This window comes from Folsomia candida, unplaced genomic scaffold (assembly GCF_002217175.1).
Source record: "Folsomia candida strain VU population unplaced genomic scaffold, ASM221717v1 Fcan01_Sc006, whole genome shotgun sequence".
Lineage (NCBI taxonomy): Eukaryota > Metazoa > Arthropoda > Collembola > Entomobryomorpha > Isotomidae > Folsomia > Folsomia candida.
Window position 1 is genome coordinate 2,728,696 of NW_019091198.1, and position 24,491 is coordinate 2,753,186.

At 37.4% G+C, this 24,491-nt stretch overlaps 4 protein-coding genes across 9 annotated transcripts; 2 read left to right on the forward strand and 2 right to left on the reverse strand.

The window, feature by feature from the left end:
- Positions 1-78: 78 nt before the first annotated feature.
- LOC110851291 lies at positions 79-2,347 on the reverse strand. Of its 2 annotated transcripts, XM_022099010.2 has the most exons (7): positions 1,977-2,347; positions 1,539-1,686; positions 1,304-1,433; positions 1,141-1,226; positions 982-1,062; positions 789-905; positions 79-712 (listed from the first exon to the last, which is right to left on the reverse strand). In XM_022099010.2, exons 2-7 carry the CDS (start codon positions 1,614-1,616, stop codon positions 653-655), a joined length of 552 nt encoding a protein of 183 aa, XP_021954702.1. In that variant the 5' UTR covers positions 1,617-1,686; positions 1,977-2,347; the 3' UTR covers positions 79-652. The 2 variants fall into 2 exon arrangements, with proteins under 2 accessions (XP_021954702.1, XP_035708446.1); XM_035852553.1 differs by lacking the exon at positions 1,977-2,347 and having other exon boundaries at positions 1,539-1,848.
- A 1,919-nt stretch (positions 2,348-4,266) lies between these two features.
- LOC110850669 (nucleobindin-2) lies at positions 4,267-8,651 on the forward strand. Of its 4 annotated transcripts, none has more exons than XM_022098155.2 (10): positions 4,267-4,563; positions 5,114-5,240; positions 5,318-5,425; positions 5,494-5,715; positions 5,810-5,971; positions 6,047-6,110; positions 6,222-6,453; positions 6,523-6,691; positions 6,910-7,305; positions 7,490-8,651. In XM_022098155.2, exons 2-10 carry the CDS (start codon positions 5,118-5,120, stop codon positions 7,847-7,849), a joined length of 1,836 nt encoding a protein of 611 aa, XP_021953847.1. In that variant the 5' UTR covers positions 4,267-4,563; positions 5,114-5,117; the 3' UTR covers positions 7,850-8,651. The 4 variants fall into 4 exon arrangements, with proteins under 4 accessions (XP_021953847.1, XP_021953848.1, XP_021953849.1 ...); XM_022098156.2 differs by lacking the exon at positions 4,267-4,563 and adding an exon at positions 4,786-4,938; XM_022098157.2 differs by lacking the exon at positions 4,267-4,563 and having other exon boundaries at positions 5,118-5,240; positions 6,961-7,305.
- A 7-nt stretch (positions 8,652-8,658) lies between these two features.
- Positions 8,659-21,915, reverse strand: LOC110850918 (mucin-17). Of its 2 annotated transcripts, XM_035852550.1 has the most exons (10): positions 21,478-21,915; positions 18,368-18,535; positions 15,575-15,769; positions 13,613-13,708; positions 12,213-12,401; positions 11,856-12,144; positions 11,469-11,706; positions 11,160-11,382; positions 10,369-11,090; positions 8,659-10,272 (listed from the first exon to the last, which is right to left on the reverse strand). In XM_035852550.1, exons 1-10 carry the CDS (start codon positions 21,575-21,577, stop codon positions 9,010-9,012), a joined length of 3,483 nt encoding a protein of 1,160 aa, XP_035708443.1. In that variant the 5' UTR covers positions 21,578-21,915; the 3' UTR covers positions 8,659-9,009. The 2 variants fall into 2 exon arrangements, with proteins under 2 accessions (XP_035708443.1, XP_021954214.1); XM_022098522.2 differs by having other exon boundaries at positions 8,659-11,090.
- Positions 21,916-23,826: 1,911 nt separating this feature from the next.
- Positions 23,827-24,443, forward strand: LOC110851450. Its single transcript, XM_022099226.2, has 2 exons — positions 23,827-24,066; positions 24,142-24,443. The coding sequence occupies exons 1-2, from the start codon at positions 23,884-23,886 to the stop codon at positions 24,337-24,339; spliced, it is 381 nt and encodes a 126-aa protein (XP_021954918.1). The 5' UTR covers positions 23,827-23,883; the 3' UTR covers positions 24,340-24,443.
- Positions 24,444-24,491: the final 48 nt, after the last annotated feature.

Below are 24,491 nucleotides of genomic sequence, written 5' to 3' on the forward strand. Positions count from 1 at the left end.
TCTTCACTTTCACTTTTCAAGAGGGAACGAATGACAGCCGACTTTCTTTCATGAGATGCGGAATAAATGACCTCGTTATTTGGTATGTTCAAAAATTTATTACTCAAGTTTAAGACGTATAGAATGATCATGTTGGAGAGTGGAGAGAGGTAGAGTGTAGCATATGACGCTTATGGCATAGCTTATGTACTTAAGTATGTACATATGTATAAGTGAATAGCCTGTTATTTGCATGTCATAGTGTATAATTTTATACGGATAAAAACCATGAAATCCTAATAGAATTCGTATGCATATAACTAATGCATGCTAAATTAAGACAAAACATTTAAACATGTAAACTTGTTAACCACCAATTAATATTAATGAGACACGATTTTCGGTAGTTCAAATGTAAAATATAAGTTAAGTTAATCCTTAAATAACAATGAATATCTTAATGTAACTATAAAATGTGTTAATAATTGATTTAGCTCCCTGACACAAAGGAAGGGGCTACAGTACAGCTTACCAGTCAATTAAGTTAGAGTACTCCAGACGCCTCCATGTTTTAACAAAGTCAAACTACTTCTAACAATGAGGGGTAACAATTGATTAGATTTTTAGTGGCAGTATTTCTTGCAGAGTGGTAAATGTCAGGGGTGAAACTTTCTTAATAGTCGTCCCGGCGAAAGAGAGTTGCCACCGGTCTGTGAATGTCTCCCTTCAACATCTAAAATGATATTGTTTATCAAATTAATGCAAGTAATTTAATAAAAGTTACACACGTATTGCTGGCCAAGTCTTACTCGATAATGAGAAACCACGCAGAAGAAGCCATACCACCAAAATACGCACCAAATGAGGACAACGATTGCTGGAACGAGAACTGCGCTTACTCCACCCCCAATTATTCCGAAAATTAACTGTGAAGTAAGGCAAATTTTATGATTATGTCGACAAGTTGTAGCTGTCGAATTGACGACAGGATATTATTATTACCTGCAACAAGAAACTAAACGTGACGAAGGGGAGTAGAAGAAACGAAGCCGAAATCCAGGGGATCATGTGCTTGAACTCTTCCTGCATTTTTATAATAGAAATGAATTTTAAGATAATTATGCAGCAATGCATTTAAATGATGCTGTGTGCATTAATTACCCGACTTGCACCAATTATGAGCATAATGCTGAGAATGATATACAGAATGATGGTGAGCAGAGTAAATATGTTTCCCCACCAAAGAACTATGTACATGAAAAATATGATAATTTCAAAAAAATTACCACACATAATATAAACTGGTAATAATATTATTATGCACTTTTTATGCACGTGTCAATTGTATCCTCTGCAAGGCCAATCTCCTGGTAAGCTTTGTGCACTCGTAGCGAGAATTGGTCCCAGTAGACGAGACCCAGGATGATGAATGCAAAAGTGAAGAGAGAAGCGGCCTATGGAATTCATGAAATTAATTTGAAAACCTTATCCAAATTGTGTACTGTCATCCAATTTTATTAATCACGAAGTTAGCGACTACTAAAAAAACTCCCACTCACAATGCACGCCACGGCGGTGAGAATCGTTCCATTTCTGGTATCCAGGCAGAAACAACATTTCCTCATTCGGAGACACATTTTGAAACACTTGGTAATTCACACCAAATTCTGTAGGTAGATTTGCAATCGTTTTTCTGCTCTCAACCACCTGCGACAAAATTACAGCAATTAAGCAATGATGTCCCCCACTTTATGAAAATCAAGATGCAGCTGCCGGTTGTTCTTGTAACAAGACTATGACCAAGAAATAATGAGATAATCAACGGAATGCAGTATGATGTAAACGGAAAGAGATCTGTTAAACTAAATGGGAGACCACGTTCTGTGTGTTGGGTCGACTCATCATGAAGGACATACCCAAGTTGTTAATGTTTTAATAGTTGACAAATATGGTCATGATCATGTTCAACACACTTTCTCTCTCTCACATTTACCTACCTTTTAAAACAATTTGACTCTATGGAATAATATGGAGGAGTAAGCTTCAGCTTGCACTAGATGTGCATAACCGTCTTCTTTATTAAGATTTTTCGTTCCCAGTTAAGACAAAACGTAGAGTTGAGTTGAGAAACGGCTAAAAGTAAACTGAAGATGGTTCGGGAAACCAACCTTCTTTTGGCAACGATTCTGTTTGGAACTGACGACTGTACTGTTTCGTTGATTTTTTTCGTTTATTGGAAAGAGGAAGGAAAATCGGAAGGAAGCAAATGTGCAGTTGATGTCTGTACTTATGTTAAAACTTTTTTTTATGTGTACAAAATTTGGGTGAGGGAGGAGGGGATCAACGCTTGCTATTGTGGGATCAAATGTAAATACATATTTTACTCGTCGATAGATAGATGTAGGTATGTCATTGGACGTATGCATAAGACGACGACGTTGCTACCATCATATTTAATTGTGCCAAGATTTTAACTATCCTAAGCCGTAGTGTAGTATTCAATGAAATATGCACAAGCACACGCGTATGAATGCATAAGTTTTAAGGTGTTTGGCCACAAAGTGATCATGTTACATTTATAAACGAGGATGAATTGCTCCAAAACAACAGCCAAGACTTTTACATCAATAACTTGCAAAGCACTTTGTTGTTAGTGTAGCACTTTTCTGATTAGCAGCAGTTATCACACTTTCGTTCAACTTGTGAATGATTGACCACAAAGTATTTGCACATGTCTCAAAATCAAGTTATCTAGGGTTAAGAATAGTAAAAGTAGGTTGCCATAAACGCTAACAGTCATTCAGTCAGATTTGCGGGGGCTGACTTTTTGGCAGTGTCATATATGATGACGCTAAGGATTAGTTTCTGGGCACTTGCTTTACATTATTTCCTCTTGTTTTGTAGGGGTGATTCACTCTATTTACTTTTTCAATGATGATATGAAAATAATTTATGGTTTCCAGGTCTTGTGTGCTTTAGTGAGTTTTGTAACAGCATTAAGGATACAACCTTGTAATCAAAATGAGATTTTAGCTACATGTGTACACCAACTAGAAGTTGGTTGGTTTTACGGACAAGTTAAGGTAGTATTGAAATCACCATAAATCTGGAAACTACAATAATAGTTGCATAATTTTGAAATAAGCAAAGCCAGTTCAATTCATATTCGCACATTTTTATAATGGCATCAAATCAACTGCAATAATCTTTAGTCATTCAGTTCTGTTTATACTTGTATTTTATTAAGTTTTTAAAAATATTTACACCCATTGTAGTGTTTGTAAGTAGTATACATCTTTGTAGTAGCTATTAGTTTTCACAAGTGTACCAAGTGTACCAAGTTTTCACAGTAATTACCTTAAACACTGCACTAACTTCCACGAAAAGGAATGAATTCTAATCGGATCCCTTGAATTCTCATCTGCCCTCAACAAGATATTACATAATGTTTTAGCCAAATTTATTTTGCACATCACTCGTCTAAATTTGGATGCCATTTTTTTTAAATCCGTGCCCTAACTAACGTCTAAACCCAAAATTTTAACATGTTTGACCTTTTCCCCTGAAGGGGCATGTTAAACTATTTTGCGATACTACTCTAGCGGGTTATCCGGACAATGTCTACAAATTTTCCCTACATATGAGCCCGGTTAACCCATCAACCGGCAAAATCACTGCTAAATCCTTATATAATCGGTATATTTGGCATTGGCCTAAACCATTTCAAAATTGTTTAACCGGACGCTTGTAAGTATGTAAATATTAAAAATACACACATTAATTGTACCTTCATGGGCCCGATGAGGCCTTTAAAAGGATAACTTAATAAATCTTATCTTATCTTATAAGTATGTAAATGGGAACATTTGTTTCCAGAAAAACATTTATCGGCTCAATACGGCATAAAATATGTATGTACATGAGTTTTATATGCACAAACAAAATGAAACCAGTATTATATCACAAACCCATCCATCTGTCTCATATCGTCATCCCAATAATCCACGTATGCTAACAAATAAACAGCAAAAAACTAAATCACTTGCAAACTATTTTATATACCTGACAATGCAATACATGTACGCAGCAACCGCAGAAATCTACTACCTAGCTTAAACCTGTGCAAACATTTGCTATGCATTTCTAACAAAGGGATTCTTTACGCTTTAATTGTGATCCCATGTCCTGGTTGATTTTGATATCATCCAGCAAAAAAGGATATTTTATGCAAAAGCCTGTCGACTCGTTTCATTAAAAATGAATGTCGAGGAATAGAATCTCACTCTGCTCGCTCGCTCTCTCTGCACATTTGGAGGTAGAGATGAAAATGTTGCTAAATCTACGTCAGCTAAAAATTTTCTTGTAATAACAACTCATCATCTCCACTACCCTTTCCTGGACGGACCACCATCACCAAAACCACTTTATCTTCATAGGTAAATTAGTATAGTCCACCCACAGCCCCAATTGCACCTCAGTCTCCTGAGATTACTTTCCCAAGTCCGGCTGGACAAACACATTCCTCCCGATTTTATCCAGATTGTGAGAAACTCCACTCTAGCAGGAGGCACAATCTTTTATCAGGTGAGTGAAATTTTGTAATACAATTCTGATAGTCATTTCATTTCCGAACAAATGAATAGTTAATGTTGATTGTTAACGTTAAAGGTGAGCCAGTTTTCATGAGTAGGCGATTGTTGTGGTGGTGGACTAGTAGTGGTTTGAGCAACTATTAATTGTTTACAGTTAGGCATTCATTCGTAGGCATGTTACATGTTGAGGAGATTGTAGATTGGATACTGCAATGGTTTTTTATGTTATAATTTAGTGAAAGCAGAGTTGAAGAGCTAAATTCAAGTTGTGCTGATTATTTGCTCAAAAAGTGCCACATTTAATTTAATTTAGTTGGTATATTTTTTTAATTGGAGTTGACCAGGGAGGGGGTGTCGAATTCGAATAGTAAGTAAGGGTTCTGGTGTATTTCTACTGGTAGGAAGCTACTTATCTAATTAGGTTACTACTAATCGTAAGAAGTAATTTCAGTGTCGAGTAGTCGAGTTGAAATAAAATATTATGGCGCCTCGACCTCCAAATGTGATGTAATACAAATTTTAAAATGGTGATTTAATTTCAGAAAAATGAAGATTCTAGTCGGTTTCATTCTTTGTCTTTACATCTACGGATGTGTGGCCCCTCCTGTGAATGAGAAAAAGAAGAAGAAAGATAAGGAACATGGGGAAACTAACGAAATTGATCAACAAGTGAGAAATTTTTACCAACATGTCTTGTTATTAAGTTGATATATGTAACAATCTTTTAAAAATATGTGGACTTTTAGGTGTTCGACGTGGAGTACAAACGCTATTTACAAGAAGTTGTGAGTGTTTTGGAAAGTGACGATGATTTTAGACAACGGTTAATGAAGGCTGACCCTGAAGATATTAAAGTAAGAAAGTCAAAACGACTTGCGTGATGAGTTGGTTATAATTGAATTTATGTTTTTCTGATATTTAGTCTGGAAAAATTTCCAACGACCTTGAATTTGTCAATCATAATGTTCGCTCAAAGTTGGATGAATTGAAGAGACAAGAGTTGGAAAGACTGAGGCAGGCTGCCATCCGGAATTACGAACAATCCAACGGGATTGATACAAAGCATATGAAAATGCCCTCTCATGTGGACCATGACAATCCTCACACGTTCGAAGCTGAGGATTTGAAAAAGCTAATTGTTCAAGTAATTGATTTATACTATGACTGCGGTATCTAACAATCCATTATATGTTTTACATAATTATTTGTAACGTAATCGTATACTCACACCTTGCTAGACGACCAGAGAATTGGAGGATGTCGATAAGCAAAGAAAGGACGAATTTAAGGAATATGAAATGAAAAAAGAGTTGCAGTATGAGGAACAACTTAAGCGAATGGACGAAAAAAATCGAGCTGAAGCAGAAAAGTTTCATAAACAACAGCAGGAAAAACATAGGGTAGGTTCTTACTCGACACAGTCCTTGCAAGTGTTGCTTAATTACTTATCCAATTTTAACAACTACATAATATAGGAACATAAACCACTTCACCATCCAGGAAGTAAACAGCAGTTGGAACAAGTCTGGGAAGAACAAGGTAAAGTGTTCTTAGCAGCAAATGTTAAATGTTATCTTATGTTGCGTGTATCATTGAGAGGTGCTTGATCGTTATGCATGCCAAATTGACTCGTGCATTTGTTGATTACAGATCACCTCAGTCCGGAGGATTTTAACCCAAAGACGTTCTTTCATCTTCACGATTTAGATGGAAATGGAGTGTGGGACGCTAATGAAGTCAAAGCCTTGTTTAAGAAAGAATTGGACAAAATGTACGACCCAAATGCTCCCGAAGATGATGTCAGGGAAAGAGTTGAGGAGATGGAACGTATGAGAGAACATGTTTTTAATGAAACCGACACCAACAGAGACCAGCTTATCAGGTAGAATAAAATTTTGATTCATGCAGGTGTATTTACTATTACTTAATGACAACGATTTTGCTGTTACAGTTATCAAGAGTTTCTTGACCAAACAAAACGACAAGAGTTTCAACAAGATGAAGGATGGGATCCAATTGACCCTCAATCACAGAATCATCCAGTGTATTCTGAGGATGAATACAAGCAATATGCTAAACAGCACGAAGAAGAAATTCGCCGAATGATGGACCAAGGATTGGTAAAGTCATATAATTTGTAGTAGCTCGCTACAACTGCGTCTTTTTATCTATGGCAAAACGTCACTAACAAACAAGAACAACGTCATTCGCCTTGTAAATATGTTGGGGTCGCGGGGTTGCTTTCTATTTTGTGTAAATATGAATGGCACGCCATTTCATGATTCATATTGTTTTTTGTTGTTTTTGTTTTTTGTTTTGCGTCTTGCCTAATATAAAGATACCTTCGGCCCCGCCAGGATATGTCCCAATGATTCTTCCGGGCGCACAGGCACAGGTACCACCAGGTTACGAAGTTCATCCTCAACACGGGCAACCACAGGGTCATCATCAACAAGGACAATTTCAAGGACATCACCAACAACCATATCAAGGTCACCCACAACAGATGCAAGGTCATCATCCACAGCAGGTGCAGGGCCACCATCCACAGCAAATGCAAGGCCATCCTCAACAAATGCAAGGTCATCATCCTCAACAGTTGCAAGGAGGTCACCATCCACAACAAATGCAGGGTCATCCTCAACAGATGCAAGCGGGTCATCATCCACAAATACAGGGACAACATGATCCTCAAATTCAAGGACATCATCCACAGCAACAGCAAGGATATCACGTATGATTCCGAAAATATTTGTCGCTTTTGCAATGTATTGAGATTTCTATCTAGGAAATGTGTTTGAAAATTGTGTGCTGCCTTATAAATGCTTTTAGAAGTTCATATTTTCATTTATTAGTCGTTGCAATAAATCAGCATAGGTATTTTACTGGAAACCATTCATAATTAACCAATCTTTTAGGCGCCTCCTGGTGTGCATCCTAACGCTGTTCCTCAACAACATTATCAAGGTCAAGGATATCATGCCCCTGCTGACCAACAACACTACCAACAACAACAACTTCCACCACAGCAGCAACAACAACACCCTCCACAATACCAAGGTCAACAACAACAATATCAGAATGCACCGCAAATTCAACATCAGCCTCAACCTCCCGTTCAAAATGTTCAACATCCTCCTTCGTCCAACGATGCTGTGCCACATTCTCAAGACACCGGTGTGAACAACCATGCTGTTGAACAACAACCCCCACAAGGAACTGCCACTCAACAAGGTCAACCACAACCTCCTGTTGTGAATTCTCAAGGAACTCACTAAGTGAATTTGTGCTAGTTTTTTCCTGAATATTAAAAAAATTACTCTATACATTTTACGTTTCCCATTCAATTGTTGAATCAATTGGCTGGAATTTTATTTTAGAATCTCTTGCATTTAAATATATATTTGTATGTACAAGTCTATAGGATTTTGAATGTCATTCCTAGTAGTTTTATTCTTATAATTCATGATCATGTACTTTTTTCGTTTGAAAAGTATCAATTTTCTTGATAAAATTTAACAAAACAAAATCAACATTTCATACTTTGCTACTGCAATTATATACATATTGTTTAGTTTTATAATGTTGGGTGCTCTTCTTCAACGTAAACATTACAACGTATTTTAAGCAAATTGACTGTGATTTTTTACGCATGCAGATATGTGAAGATGTTAAAAAGCAGATTTGCGGTGTAATAAGCATCATCTTTTCTGCTAGTGCACGTCATTGAATCTTTTTAAGTTGAGTCTTCCTGAGAACATTGACTGTATTTTTATCTGAATCCATAAGTTGTACGCGTTACTCGCCACCATTACGACCTTTATACATGCGATTACATTGCCAACTTTCGGCAATCATTTTATGATGTTTTAGACACAAATGACGAAATTCGAATTAAGATCTGTATAATGAATAATGTGCCACTCGGGTATTGATGATGCATGGAAATTAAATTTATGTGATTCTTCCAAAATATGAACTTGAAATTTTAAAATGATGAATGTCACATCGTTCCATTCACCTACATTTTAAGCTTTACTTCATACTTTGATGAAATAATAAAGTATAATATGCAATCCATTTTATCCAAGTTTGAAAAAATTTGCATGCATTCATTTATTTATTATTATACACAATATTTGTATAGATATTTCCCATATTAATATTATACTTGGTTTTCCCCATTTCCAACTGTACACATATAAATATAATATATAATGTCTCATACATAAATACCCCTCAACAATAATAATGAACATTTTAATTTCCTGAAAAAATAATAACAAGAAGAACCCCGCAAGTTACCAATACCATAAGTTAATTTCCCCTTGATAACCTACACCTAAATCCAATATAGCATTATCTTAACCCGACAGAAATAGTGGAAGAGATCATGGATCATGGATATATTTGAAAAGAAACTGCAAAAATCTATACTTTAGCACTGCAACTCTGAACATTGAACCCCCACCTCCGTACACTTGCACTGGACACAAATGCTGGACAACTCGTGAATAATTTGCCCAATGCCATGCATTTTCCCATAAATATTGCACCCACTCAACTTCAACCCCAGATTGAACTTGTCCTGTGACTGTGGAATGGCAAATGGAAATGCGACGACGGGTTTGAACCCCAAAGGATCACTGGAGTCGAGAAGCTGCGGATCTTTGACAGGTTTTGGTCTTCGGAGGGGTTTGCTGTTAACAAATTTCGTTTTGGGACCACCTGGTCCTTGTGTCGTTTTGTCCCTCGAACTCAGACTGACTTTGGTCCCACTGCTGCTTATCATTGGGATTGGAGCGCTGGGTTCTTGTTGTGGGACGGAGGAATGTGGTGGACTCGAGTTTGACCCGGATGGCGTTCCGTACCTATTGCTGAATGAGGAAGTGCTCGGATTGTAGGGCGGACCGTTGAGTGGTCGTATGCTCGCAACACTGCTGGGTGCAGTTTGTGGAGTGAAATAATTTTCATAGCTTCCAAACTCTTCACTTCCGTTGTCATTGGTCTCCTCGTCGTCGTCCTCACCTTCTTCAGTGAGGATGGGATCAACAGGGAATCGGTGGTGATTAAATGCATGATTATTATTGTTGTTGTTATTACTGTTGAACCGCCGGTTGACGGGATCCTCATTAAAACTAGGAACTTTTCGATTCATCAAATTGGGATCTGCGGGGAAACCGAAAGCAGAAGAGGGGACGAATAGCCTGTCCTCGTCTTCTGGACCAGTTTGTGCTGCTGGTCCAGTGCTTGGATAGCCGTATCTGTGGGATGAGTCTTGAATACCAAATTTGGAGTAGGTGCGGCCAGGGTTGGGAGGCGATGTCGTCATTGGGAGGAAAGAGGGGATGAATTTCTGATTAGAACTGATGACTGTCAAGGGTTGTTCAGGTCTTTTGCTGCTGCTGCTGGAAACTTGAGATTTGTGCGGCTTTGGTTTTGTCGTGGTCGTCGACGTCACTGGAATTGATGGCATGGTAGTCGTGATAATGGCATTATGCGACGGGATTGCTTCACCTAGACCAATATTTTCACCAGAATTGACACCTTCTTCTACCGGCTTATTACTCATCTCAGCTTGGGTTATCACGAGTTCGATGTCTTTACCACTATCGTCCCCGATCGCTCCTTGTCCATAGTATCCGTTATTGTAAAGACTGGTTTGGACAGGAACGTCCATTATCGTATTGCGCAAATCATCCTGAACAAATAAAAGTGGTTCTTGAGCTGGTTCCAAGTTTGGTATTGGCAATGATATAGTTTCCACTTCCTCTGGGGGAGCAGCGTGAAATTTTACCTGGGTTGATGGCTCCGCGAGTGATATTGGTCGCGAGGTGTTATTATTGACCCCAGTGGACTGAGTTTTGTTTGGTGTGGGAATTTCTTTGTGTTGCTGTGGGTCTGCTGGGAGGAGGCTTCCCTGACGTGCGGCAAGGTTATACGTCGGCATTGGGAGAGACACCGCTTGTCCCGGATAAATTTCGTACCGTGTTTCGTTGACGGGAGAAAAAGCATCTTCCATCCCAAATGAAATGAACTCCAGTTTCCCAGAGTTAGTCTCAGACGTAGATGTGATGGGAATTGGTGTAGTAGAGGAAGATGCTGGCGTGGTGGATGATTTTGGTGTGGGCGTTGGTGTTACGGTGGACGAAGAAGAAAATTCTGGTGGGGGTGACGCTGAACTCACAATTAGTTCTGGTTTTAACGTTGTCTTGATTTCTGGTTCAAGTTTTAGATCGTTGGTCAGTGTCAATGGCACGATATCTTCAGCTTCAGCTTCATCATCCTCAAGTACAAGTTTCATGTTGATTTGGTCATTCGAAAGTTCTGTCGCTGTTGGTTCGACATTTTTAGGAATGATGTCAGCTTCAGTAAATGTCAATGTTGAAGTATCCAAGGTATCGTTGGGGGAAGGAAGATCTGTCTTGATTTCACTAATTTCAGTCACAATAACGCTTGGGTCCGTCTCAGAGGTCGGGAGTTCTTCATCATCCGCGGATGTTGAGCCATCAGATTTTTCTACGAACGAGTTGAAAATTTACTAAACCGCAAGATTTTTCGTGTATTAATTATGGTCGATTTATGTACCTTCAAAAAATACACTGGCATGTTCATCAGAACGTCCGTTACTGCCTTCAAAACTGAGTGAAGTGTCCTCCCGTGCATCATCGTCATAAAAACTTCTCGGAAGAAATTCATTTCGTTCCTTGTTCTTCCTTCGCTGTTCACGACTTCCTCTGTCCCCAACTGCGCTGCCCCTGTTCTTGAATCCTCCCACTGAATTGTAAGTTATTCGAGGTTCCTTATTGTTCTACAAAATGTCAATGTTGTGAAATAATATATTCGAAACTTACCAAAGGGAAGTTAAGTTACATGTATAAATGATAAATGTCTTACCATGTATGGCCCAGCATTATTCCCTGTCGTGGTTACGTCAACCGAATCTTGGTCATCTTTCCTGGCTTTGAACAGTGGAACTTTTTCAAATCGAATTTCATAAACCTGCGTGGAAGTCGTTTCTGGATATGACGTAGTGGCGATTGTCGTCTCAACCTCGTCTCGAACAATATCCGTGCTGGTTTCATCACTGGTGTCTTCATCTTCCTTCGTAATGACTGGTTTCTCACACTCGTATCTATATCAAATAGGTCAAAATTGAGATTCTGAAGGAAACTTGTACAAAATTAAATACATGGAATAAATAAATGCAATTATTTATATACTTATTTACTAATGGAATAGATATAAGTGCAGAAAATGTTAGGACAAAGCATTGGTTATCACCTGTCTGGACAACAATGACCATCTTCGATTATGGGACGACACCCCTCGATGGGTCGGTCACACGCGAGTCGTCGACAATGGACAACTCCTCCCATGCAAAAACATGTTTGACAACGACTGCTTGATCCAGGGCCTAAACTATTATTGTAATGTTCGATGGCCAACTGCATGGGCAGAATTGGGTCGCCCTCTGGAACATAGCGTCCTCCAACGGTGCATCCTTTGAGGAAGTTTGGCACTTGCGTAGAACTTGGGATCGTCTTTAGAATTGCGGTTTGGTTGGACTTATCTGGCAAGATTCAGGGAAAATTTCTCATTAAATCATTATTTGGTTAAAATTCTTAGGTATTAACTTACTGCAGTCATAATTTGTTGGACAACACGCGTACGACCGGTAGCGAGGTTTGCATCCATTCATCGGGATGAGACACTGGGGGCTGCTGCACTTCATCTTCCCGTGGATGCAGAAACAATGCTCGCATAATGTGGATGACCTCATTGCTGACCCCTCCGCATAGACGGTGCCCTCGTGAACGCAAGAGTTTGCTGTAAAACATTTGGGTCCAAATTATGACAATGGGTATTACACAATATTTACCAGGGTTGAACTCGATTTCACTCAATGTGATTGCGTGACGAGTAAAATTACGGTTAAACTAATACAAATTACATATCTGTGCCTGCTGGATATCACTCAAGGTACACATTCTCATGTAAGAATGTAGATCTCTATATTTTATGTGTATACCGTATAAATAATTTGTAGCACTTAGTTTAGGCACTATTTATTTGCAAATCATTACTTCCTCCAAGTGCAAACATTAATCAAGTTTATAGACTTCAAAGAGTTTAGCGTCATAAAACACTTGATACTTTACCTGCCTCTCAAAAGACAATGTGAAACCGTTTCATTGCAACAAAGCAATTCTTTTTCTACATTCTGCCCGTCTACACATGCCCACCTGCCGTTTTCCATTTTCAACGTCTTCATTTTATTATTTATCTCCTTCCAACTTTTCCTTACGTTTCATCGGTCCGTCATGGTAAAAAGCAAACATTTCAATCTAGCTCCATATCAGTTGTCAACCCATACGTGAGGTTTTTTTAGGAAGACATTTGATAGTTAAAAATGCCAGAATTTCTCAAAGTACTGTTGGTCATAATATCGTGTGTACAGAGGAAATGCGACCTGGTCGGCAAAAAATATGTCTGCACATGCATATATTTATTTACTTATGTATGGATATAGTCTGTGTAAGCGTTTCATTTCATCCATCTCATACCAAAAATCGACAAAAAAAACGCAAAAAAACTAACAGCGTCTAGCAACTTGTTCATTTGCACACCTAGTCTTGATTACACAGAGTGATTAAAATCATACGTAAACCTGTATGAGATAGAGTGAGCAAGCAGAAATATGACACTTGAAACCGCAGATCAAAGCAACCCTATACACGGACGCACCGCATCTTGCATGATTTACGGAAGTGGAAAAGAATGTCCAACAGACTTGTTTTTCTTGAGGGTCTCGAACTTACACGCACTGAATGACTCTTGTTCACACTTTGACGTAGCACAACAATCGTGAATAAGTGGCGAAACAATCTAATCTTTGCACAGATTCTCTAAACTATAAAATCTTTTACGCTACAAGTCGGAGAGTATTTATATGGGTCTACTGAGAATTTTGCAATTTTATGATTTCGAATTGACAAAGAGTAAATATGGGGGATGGATATTTATTGGTACAAACATACCTCGTTCCAATGATTGAAGGGCAGACGACGGCAGCGTTTCCGTCGCATTCGACTCGGACAATCTCTGCTCCCTCGCCAACTTCCGAATTTGATTGTCTGTGGATTAAACAATAAGATCGGCGAATGATATTTCCGTGTTCCGTATAAATTTCTTAACTTGTAAAAATATCTGTAGTACATTTATTTTTTCATCAGTACGATTTTACCATGGTCAAAAGGTGTCAATGGTCAAATTAGAGAATATTGTTTGTAAAAATTGTATTGTTCACTTTCTGACACAATAAAATTGCTCAGTAACAACAGGTTATCTTTTATCATTACGTGGAATCATTAGCATTACACACTATTTCAAGCAGTCGAACCATATCATTATATAACACCCTTTCCCACTAATGTTGCTAATTATTGGGATATAGCACTAATCGACGTAGGTACCCTGTCCGCCGACGTCTGTAATACAAACTTGATTATTTCCCAGTATGCTATGCTGAAAATGAGGGAAAAATAATCATCATTTCTGACAACTTAATAATCCCAGAATTTCTACAAGCTCATAAGGTCGACCCCAGCAGCAGTCTTTTTGAACATGTTCATCGCACATTATGAATGAAACATACATAACTTGGAACGGCACCTCTCTCTGGTATTGACTGGTTAGCAAGAGTCATTTCTCTCTATGCAGCAAAATACCATAAATCTCATAGTTCAAAACTCACATATATCTGGTAATTTCTGTCAAGTGTGAAAAATTCATCCACGAAATAAGTATTAATTTTGATCATGCTGCAGTTTCAGGTTTTACTTTCTGTTAGAAATGATGACTTTCAAGTTCAAGAACATACATTCGCGAGAGAGTAAACAGATGCGTTTTACGAATCTGTAGAATTTTGGTAGCTGTAATGTGCTCTGGGGTCTTATTCATTTCACAATTGGAGGAAGAAGACCATACACAACGTGAAGAATGACCCACAATGAGTGACGCTAAATCCATGGGCGAAGACGACAAGTGTTGATGGAAATGCAGCAAGAAATGAACTGTTCCCATCCGGTGATTCTTATACTCCATTCAACATTTGTACTGACAACTGACAACGAACAGTCACACAAATCGTTCAGGTTAAATTGAAAATGCAAGCGAGTCGCTACAACTCATCGAGAAGTTTGTCTGCATTATGTACATACTCGTAAAGTTCAAACTAACTGTCTTTTAGTCAATAGATTTTAAACATCCTCCAACCAATTATCCCACAATGAAATTATAATGATGCCGCACAATGGTTTCTACTTGGCTCATGCACACGTCCATACGTACCTATGCAATATCTACATATACGCAAATCCGTATGTACTTATTCGGAATGAAAGGGATGATACCCACCCAGTGTTCGGATTTGTGAAAAGGCTGATGTGACCGACTGACTATGAGGAACTCGTAAATTTATGACTACATACGTAGTCCCATGTGTAAAACCTAATGAATTTATGACGACTGATGACAGTGTGTAACCTAATGACAGACGGAAAGCACGCGGTCCAACTATTACACTGACTCACAATCGGAAATGTATGAAATATTCTGGGCTGAAATTTAATAGCATAAAAATTCTAGAGTAAAAAATCTGCACAGAGTGCATTTCTTGTAAATTTACCACAACAATGTAATATCAGAATGTAGTTAGTCAGTGGGTGATCTAACAATTGGACCAGTTTCTTGGAGTGTGCAGTTCCCACGAGACTTGAGATTTATTATCCCTGCTGTTTTCCTCAATAGGTTATTTTTAAGAACCTGCTAGGAATGGTTGAATAACTTGATCTTAATTGACGATAATAGTGTGACGATGTGATGGTATCAATATTGTATGCATGTTGCAGTGTTATATAACGGTCCAGCCATGGGTGTCTCAACTTGAATTTAATTACGTCGAAAATAAAATACTGTATAAATTATATTGGTTTTCATACCATAACAAACTAGTTGAGAACAGCATTTGTTGGCTTTCTGCACAACAATGCAGCCAGGTGGGGGTGGGTCTGGGACTTCGGGACACACCCTTAGCTTGCAAACCACAATGGATCCTTTACAGTGACAAAAGAGGCACGATTCTTCGGTAGGGACATTGTCCCCCGAGGCATAAATGGTGGCTTTGTATCGACATCCTGTAACATAAATAAATAAAAATCACGTATATTAAAGGACTGCTTGAAATTATACACGTTTTGTGGAAATATTAAATTATCAACCATCGTCTCATATTTCGTTTAAATGCACATTTTTCTCCTCTCATCGTCACTGTTCGTGTAGAAAACGGGCATCAACACAAACTTTAAGGACGTCAAGAAGACCATGCAGACAAAGTTAGTTCCCACGAATGTTGTTTGTTTCTCTACTTATTGGAATACCTTCACTAGTTATGCATCACCACTAGCAATTCTTTTTGCAGTAATTGAATTTGATGATGTGATCGAGTATACATGCAGTGTTATGCAAGTCAACAAACAAAGACTGAAAATTGTCAATTACGCAAGCAGTGCAGCATACATATTATTTCAGCGTGGTTTCATAGCTAACATTGAATTCAAAGTTTTTCAAGTCAGTCCTAACCATGAGTAATCGTAACCTCAAGTGTGAGAGTTCTAATGAAGAATTTTAAAATAAATTAACGGGTCTTTGGTGGAAATTTCAACCTACTAAATACTTGGAACCTTAAGTTTTGTGGGAATAAGACTCTGACCGAATAGTTTAGGATCTAATTCCTGTATGCATTACGTATATTCTGTAAAAGTATTTTCACAAAGAATAGTTGACGTTCTCATATTAGTGTGTTGCGCTACTAAATACTCACGGCAAGAAATGTGTTGCAAGTTCAAGGGTAATTATATTTCCAAGGATATTTGTAGGAAGATATTAACCCAGTTCGTTCTTGAATGCGATTTTTAAGCTTCTCCAAATGGATCACGCACATGCATACTTTTTAAAGGAAACATTTCTCAGCAAAATTGAATAGGCGTGTGTGAAGGGGAATTATTGTTCAGAAATAAGACTCGATTTGACATTTTCATTTCCTGATATATTTATTAATCCAGCCTACAAGCAGGCGAGATCAAATTGTGGGTTGGTTTAAATTATGACTTTTCCGTTTTTGCATTAACAAGACTATTTTTTGCTGACATTCTTTTGTCTCCATGTCGAATTATTTATTTATTTGTGACAGGATGAACCTGAACCGTCACTCTGTTTTTTCTGCGCATACGTGATCTAGTTTTAAGATTATGTCAAGTTTAAAACTAATGATACGATGAATAATTCAGTTTGTTTGCTAAGTGGAAACGGGTTTTATTCGCTGGTACAGGCATGGCCAATTAAACTATAGTAAATCAATGTGCAAGAAACACATCCATACATTTTTGCGTGTAGGTATCCCGTATGCTTTCCACACTTGACTCTCATATCATGGTTATCAAATCTGGTCACTTTGAAATGCAAGACAGTTAAAGAGTAAACTGAACAAAAAAAGCGTATTAAAATGTACAGTAAGCCATCAGCATACAATTCTAATTTTGAGACCTTACACTAACCAAGCTGCAAGAAAGAAAGAGATGCTCGCTTAATTAAGTTTAAATTCTGAGCGCATATACAAATAAGGATTTGCATCACAAGTTTTTTTAAAGTGTTAATAATTTATCCATTGACATTTCCAACTCGTTAAAAGCACACTATTATGATTATCTACATACGTACGTATGCAGCTATGGCATGAATGAATGAATTGAGATGCGTGCATATGCATAGGTACATATATGAGGACGACACCGAAACAATGTGCCATTCTTTTTTATCTGTGTGTCTGTAAATAGCATAAAGATTCGAATTTTATAGAATCCCGTTGCAAATTATATTTTTTTCTACTCTGGGACAGGACTAATTGCCTGCACGCATACAATTCAATTCAATTCGGAGTTTAGATGACCGGATGATGAGAATTGCTTCTAGCTATTTTCTCATCAATCCGTGAAAAGTTTTAAGTAATTAACTGAGGTCATTGATAACTTAGTTAGCTTGCACGAAATAATATTTCTCCATTCTACGTGGTACATTAGTGTAGGAAATGCCAGAAGGCGTGTTAGCATAAAGTCTGCATAAATATGTTTAATTCAAATAAGAAAAGCAAATTATTAATGGCGATTTTTGAGAATCATTTGTTTATGTAGGTTGTTTAACTCGTAAATTTTTTTAGAGCTTGTTTATTTATTATTTCTAAAAAATTCGCATTGTTCAAATTATTTTCTTTTTGGGTGACCGTGTATGTAAATATTTAGACTTAAAAAAAGCCAAAAATTCCACAGACTAAAATGTGAATATAAAAAAACTAGAGACTTGTCACCAATATAGCTGTTTGTGTAACTCATCGTCCCATTTAACTTCCCCATATCATTTTTCATTCGTCTCGTGCATTCATTTATTAGAGAATGAATCTTCCTCGCTTTATGTCTCTGTTAGCTTTTTTTATTCCTTGAACTGAATGCGGTATTTATTGTTGTTATTACAAGACAGAAGAATCAAGTTCCTTCCTCGAATTTACAATGCGCTAGTTGTTTGCGTTGGCCAAAACCCAGGCTCGCTATTTGTGGTACTCACATTACCATGAAGTTTGTATAAATTCTCAATTTTCGGTTGTGCCAAATTCTCAATTTATGTACTCATCTTATTATAAAATCAAGTCTACCAACTGCGATGGAAAAATGTACGTTGCTCACCTGAACGTTGGAGGGCATTTGTCGACCTGGGTTTCACATTTGACACCATGAGGTCCAAGTAGCTGTCCCCTTTAAACGAGCTTTGGTTATCCGCCGCGTAGAATCCATAGTCCGCCCGCATTCTTGGGACTCCTTCGAGAGCCTCAATGTTTATCACGTTTAACGGAACTGTTAAAAAGCATTAAAATATTTTACTGATCATAACAATTGACATAAAAGATCGACTTTTACAGCCCTTCCATTTTAATAACAAATACAAAACCATGATGAATTTCAGAAACGCAGATACATAATCACTGTTTGACAACAAGAGAAATACAATCGACTACTGGATGGTTATTGTAGATCATTACGGAAATAAAAAACTACAAGTTTTTTTACAACAAGCGAACAATAAACTTAAGCCTTTGGTAAAGGCGTTGTGGGTGGCTTTTTAGATTTTGCACTTGTTTTGGAAGTATGGTCTTTAGTAAAAGTTCAGCGTAATTTCAAGCCATTTGATTCGAGCTGGGTTAAAGGTGTGGTCCACTTTGTGGTTTGGAGATGGTTGAAGGAATTAGGCTTTGCTCTGCCTGCCAAAAATCTTTGTGGTAAAATTGACGGAAAACGGTAGAAAGCAAGTGAACCAAAATCCATTATTTAGAATACAAAGTCGTAAAGACAGCATGAGCCCCAAGAAGAAGCAGCTATTTACCACCACCGCCACTTAATACTCGTAGGGAATTACTTAACAAGCCTGGTCAACATGGGTGGTGGTGGTATGTGGTGGTGACCATACTCAAGTTTAAGGCCACCAATATCCTGGGAACATGACATTTACCACCAACTCCACAATTTACTATATTGGTCGCCCAGAGCTAATACTTTAAATTTTTTGCTCGTTAACCGACATTACTTTTACTACTGTGGCACATTCTCGAACATACAGGGACTAAAATATAATGTTGCGTATTCATATCAGCATATCATAGAATTTGCACCCGGTAGCAAATTGTCTACTCATTTTTGCATTTGCAAATTTTTGCAGGGAAACTGAGATGCTCTGGTCATTTTTTATGCTTGGTTGCTGACTTGTAGAGCAATATGAAATGAGTTTTTTATTATTTGCTGGCTTTTCTCATCATCATCATCATCATATTGAGGAGACGGAAGTTGGTTCTCATACTCCTGATAGATTTGACTTCAATCGGATGGAACCATTGGTCATTGTAAGTTGATTAATTTTTTGAGAACACCTCGTTTAACAGGGATTGAATTGAACAAGATCATTGCTCCCTCATCCGATCCATGCATCTTGTATTTTCATTGTCGATTCTTTACATTGTCGTCGTTGCACACACACAATTCTCCCTTGTCGCTTTTCGCATGGTGAAAAATTAGACTATCTGATTGCTTTATTCCGATACAATGAAAAAGTACGTGAGTACATGAAAATTTGCTTAATATCGCAAAGTATCGTGCCATCGTGCAAGGAGGGAATGAATCGATCCCATACCACGCTTGTTACGAGGGGCGATAAAAATATTCAGATTTCAGCAAGTTTTAAACGACCTGTAGGAGAGTACAAAATCTACGGGAAATAAGTAACTAAAACTAAAGGTCCCAAGTAGAACCGAAACGTTAAATCAACGATGCCTATATTAACGTCTTATGGCCTAAAAGTGTCGTTAATTCAACGTATGGCTTGTCCGCTTTTTTCAGGTTGGAATAACGCTGGTGTAGCGTTATAAGTAGGTGTTTTTACGTTGCCTCAACGTTAAATGCTAACGTAATTTTAACGTCGCACAATTTCGTTGAAGTTACGTTAGAACCACGTGGTTAACCTTATTTCAACGTGACTTCAGCGTAAAAAAGTGGCCAAGCGACACGTTAAAGTATCATCCAAAGGTTCTAGCTGGGGTATGTCTCAAAGTAATGAGATATTCGTTACCAAATATTCCGGGCGTTCCGAGTAAAATTTTTAAAAAATGCTTCAGGAATTCTCAATATTTAGTTAATAGTTCGTGGTCGTTGAAGAAACGTTGCCCTGCTGGAGTTTCTTACATAACTTTGCATATTAAATTTATGTAAACCAGAATCAACATGAGATTTTTTGATAATTTTTTTAGTGAGATAGTTTTAATCTGAGTACTCAATATACATAATATCCGTACTCAATTACTTCTATGTACTGACAATGAGTACCACAAACCAGGGTTATTGTTTGATATTATGATCCAATTCGAAGAACAAGCCTCCCGGGTTGCATATTCTCTCTGATGAATACATTTTCTTTGAAATCTCCGGGAGTTCTTGACAGGTTCATGAAATTTGGTCTTTCCGGAATCAAATACACCTTTATTGATGGTCCAAATATGAAGAATGTCGAACGTGTTGCAATAATTCCGTTTTACGTTTGTTTCACATTGTCGAAAAAATGTTGATCAAAACGGATGAACAATAACAGAGCAGGGACGTAAATCATAATAAAGCAGACATTCAAATCAAAGGCTCAATAATGCAATCAGTTTCGACTTCAAATAATCGAATGTTACGCAGTGTACAATTTGTAATCCTAAGGCCAGCAATCAAGACCATTTGCATTTGATAAAGTAATTTAGAATTGCGTTCTAGTTAAATTATACACATTCTTGAGATTACTCAAGATAAGTGCATGTTATTGCACAACGAAAGAAGGAAAGGAAGAAAAGCTAAACTGGACTTGGCTTGTGGTGCAACATAATAACGTTATAAGAATATGATGAACTTGACATTGTCTGATGGTATATTGACATGAAATTCTCAGCAGATAGGTGAGATTAAAGAATGTCTATTAAGCATTTAAATTCCTAGATGCATACAAAATATTCATAAATTTTTAGCCGTATATTCTTTCGCAAAATGACGCTTAAACAGGATTGTCAACTCCATTGTCATTTTGCTAAGCTCTTAATCTGTGAATCAATTAAATGCTCCATATTTTACAGCAGTAAGTGCACATTAATGCCATCCACATTACTACCACTACTACTATACGGGTAATGTGTATGCATGCATTGACTGGTCAGACTGCTCACCAGTCTCACTTGGTACACGATATGCTTGTGAAATTTAATATTAAGTATTATTACCTGCACCAACATCCAGTATGAATCCCAACATCCCCACAAAAGAGGAAAAGATCCCGACGCCGATGATTTTGTAGCGTTCGGGTCCACGTTTAACTCGCATTTTGAGATTCTCAAACAATCACTTGGAGAAAACACTCGTGAAACTTAATATAAATTCAGTCGAGAAGTTGCATATTCGCGATTAAACACAGTCACCAATTAATTTATGAGAATTTACATTTTCTACAAAAACAAGAGAAATCAACTCGTTTGAAGGACACGGCTTCTTCTTCTTGGGATTATGTAAGTGTGGTTATGATTGAGATTCCTTGTAAAATAATGTATATCTTGGACGCAATGAGAATAAGGAGTCAATTCCTATTAAAAGTTGTTGTTGTGAAATGAAGACGTGAGAAATGAATTTCCATTTGGAAATCAGAGTGGTGTGAATCTGACCAAAGCTGCAAACCGACTAAGAAAACTTAGACCTGACTTCGGCATGACATTCAGGTGCATTTATTACAACAATGAATAATACCGGGCCCATCCTCACTGTTCTGTCTTCAGATTCTCAAGACCATGCAGACAGCACACGCAAAAGCTACGTAACCCAATCTTACAAGAAAAAGAGATGCGTCTTTTAATTTCATAGTGCTCAGATTTATTTTATTTTTGAAATTTTATTCTCGTTTTGGTTTTCATAAATTGTTTATTTTTCCTAATTCTTTTTCTGCCTGGATTTGTGCATTTGCCTAATTCAGCACTACTTTACCGTATAGAGGTGAAAATTCTTTGAATGTGCATTACGAAATACTTTTCAGTTTTCACGAAATTCATGAACATGGCTTCTTTCTTCAGGGAAGTTAGACACAGGATGTGTTCCGTCTTGGGAAGGAACATGTGTGTAACATTTGGCTGATGTTTTTTTCACAACGAAACAAAGACAATGCCAAGGTGAATACAAAAGGAACGCTTGTTACGTCTGTGCATGTGTGTGGTTGTTATGATGAGAGAGAGCGAGAGGGTTAGGATAATATGGGATGTGGGGGAGACTAAAATAATTTACCTCGACATATTGCCGGACAATTTTTACTCCTCGTGAAATGAAACACGTCTCAGAATTCTTTTTCGAGGCGTTTAGAAAAAGTTTTTTTTCACGCTTGCTACAAGAGTTGTGTCATTGTTTCTGGGCTGGCAACAATACGCTAAAGTTGTGTTTGATTTAGTACTACATACACAAAATTAAAAGTGCTTATATACATAAGAATTTATGATATGACTCATCAACCTGGTTAATTGCTGCTCCAGTGCAATTTTTAATTATTCATTTTGAATAAATTAATTCGGTAATTACTGATTTTTCCGTGAACTTTCTTTCGGGGATTCCGATATGAGCAGTTTTATCTGGTTTATTCAGATGCAGACAAAGATGGAAGCTTCCAGATTAATTATAGAAGCTAGATTTAATATGTAATTATTATGTTAATTTGCATTGAGAATCATCAGTTCTTAAACCTTGTCGAATTATAGTTTTACGTACTGTAGAAAAATTCATATTTTCAGACTCAGTTATTGATCTGAGATTCCTAATCTTGTGCACATAAAACATAAAATTTGTTGAAACTAATATAATATCGAATGTACGCATATTAAGTATAACTCCGGTTTTGATATCATACGAGAAGCGTTGACAAAAAATTTACTGCACGAGTGGGCAATATATGTGCATTAACGGAATTTTTGTACAGCAGTGTAAACCAGTGCATTAGTGTAATGCATTTTATCGCTGTAATAATAATTGTACAAAATTGTTTGCCCCCATATAAATATGGTTTCGAAATTTCATAGCTTTCTATCCGGCACTATTGTATAACTGCATGACATTCAACTTTTTGATAGTTTTCAGTCAGGAAATTTTTCAATTCACAACTGATTACATGATCTGATAGAAAACTTGAATAATTGGTCGAGTTAGGTTTGCCTCTGGCATTGAATCTATTGACATTGCGAGTCAACGTGAAAAATGGTTGGGTACAAAAAAAAGTGGAACTCACAGTAGTCAGCAAGTTATCAGCAACGAATTTCTAGTAATTGCCTAATGCCACGAATTACTTTTCAAAACGCGTTAACTACTAGCAATGACATTAGCGTTGGCATATGTACATGTGTACACATGTAGTAGTTTAATATGGGGGGTTGGTAAACGGAAGGAAGGAAAGGTCCTTTCCGTGCGTATTTAGTAAGTACTCTCCCATTCATGGGTTCTCACAAAGCTAATAATTTCTAAATAATATAGAAATCAACGCATCAATTTTGCTCTATTTTTTTCTAAATGGCTGTGACGAAAAACTATAAATTACTGTGCAGAGCTACCCTCAGCGTCACTTGCTACTTCTCTGTCACGTTCCGCTTTTGTTTTGTGTTAACATGTCGATATTAAAGTGTGTAGCTTCGGTTGGTTTGGTGTTGATGGGTGCGGTTTTATGCACCTCTGGAGCCCCACAACAGCAACAGCAGCAGTATTACATGCATGACGTTGTAAAACAGGCTCACACTATGCATCTCCTACCACAAGAAGCTGTGGTTGATAAAACTGCTCCAGGGATTCAGGTGAGTTAATTAATATTGGTTTTCTAATTACTATCATCTCTGCAACTAATTAACGACTGTTTATTAATTGTGCAGGCTGCGTATTACCACATAAAACCTTTTGAGAAGTCAGACTTGAACTCTGCACTGGGAGGATCCATTCCACTTGATGTCATTCAAAGCTTGGAAAGCCAAGTTGACGCAATTGGAAGGTACCCATCTTACGAAGGTCAATACCAGATGAATCCATACCACCACCGACGAAGACAGCCAGTGGGGTCTTTGTACTACTAAACTTTGTGTTGTCAGACGAGACAGACGTACCTTCTTGTATTATATTTATTTAATAAAATATTGAAAATTCAGTTATTAAAATTTTTATATCAACATGCTATTCACATGACTCTCCGAATACAGCTTTTAATAGTCGCATTATCCATTTTCTC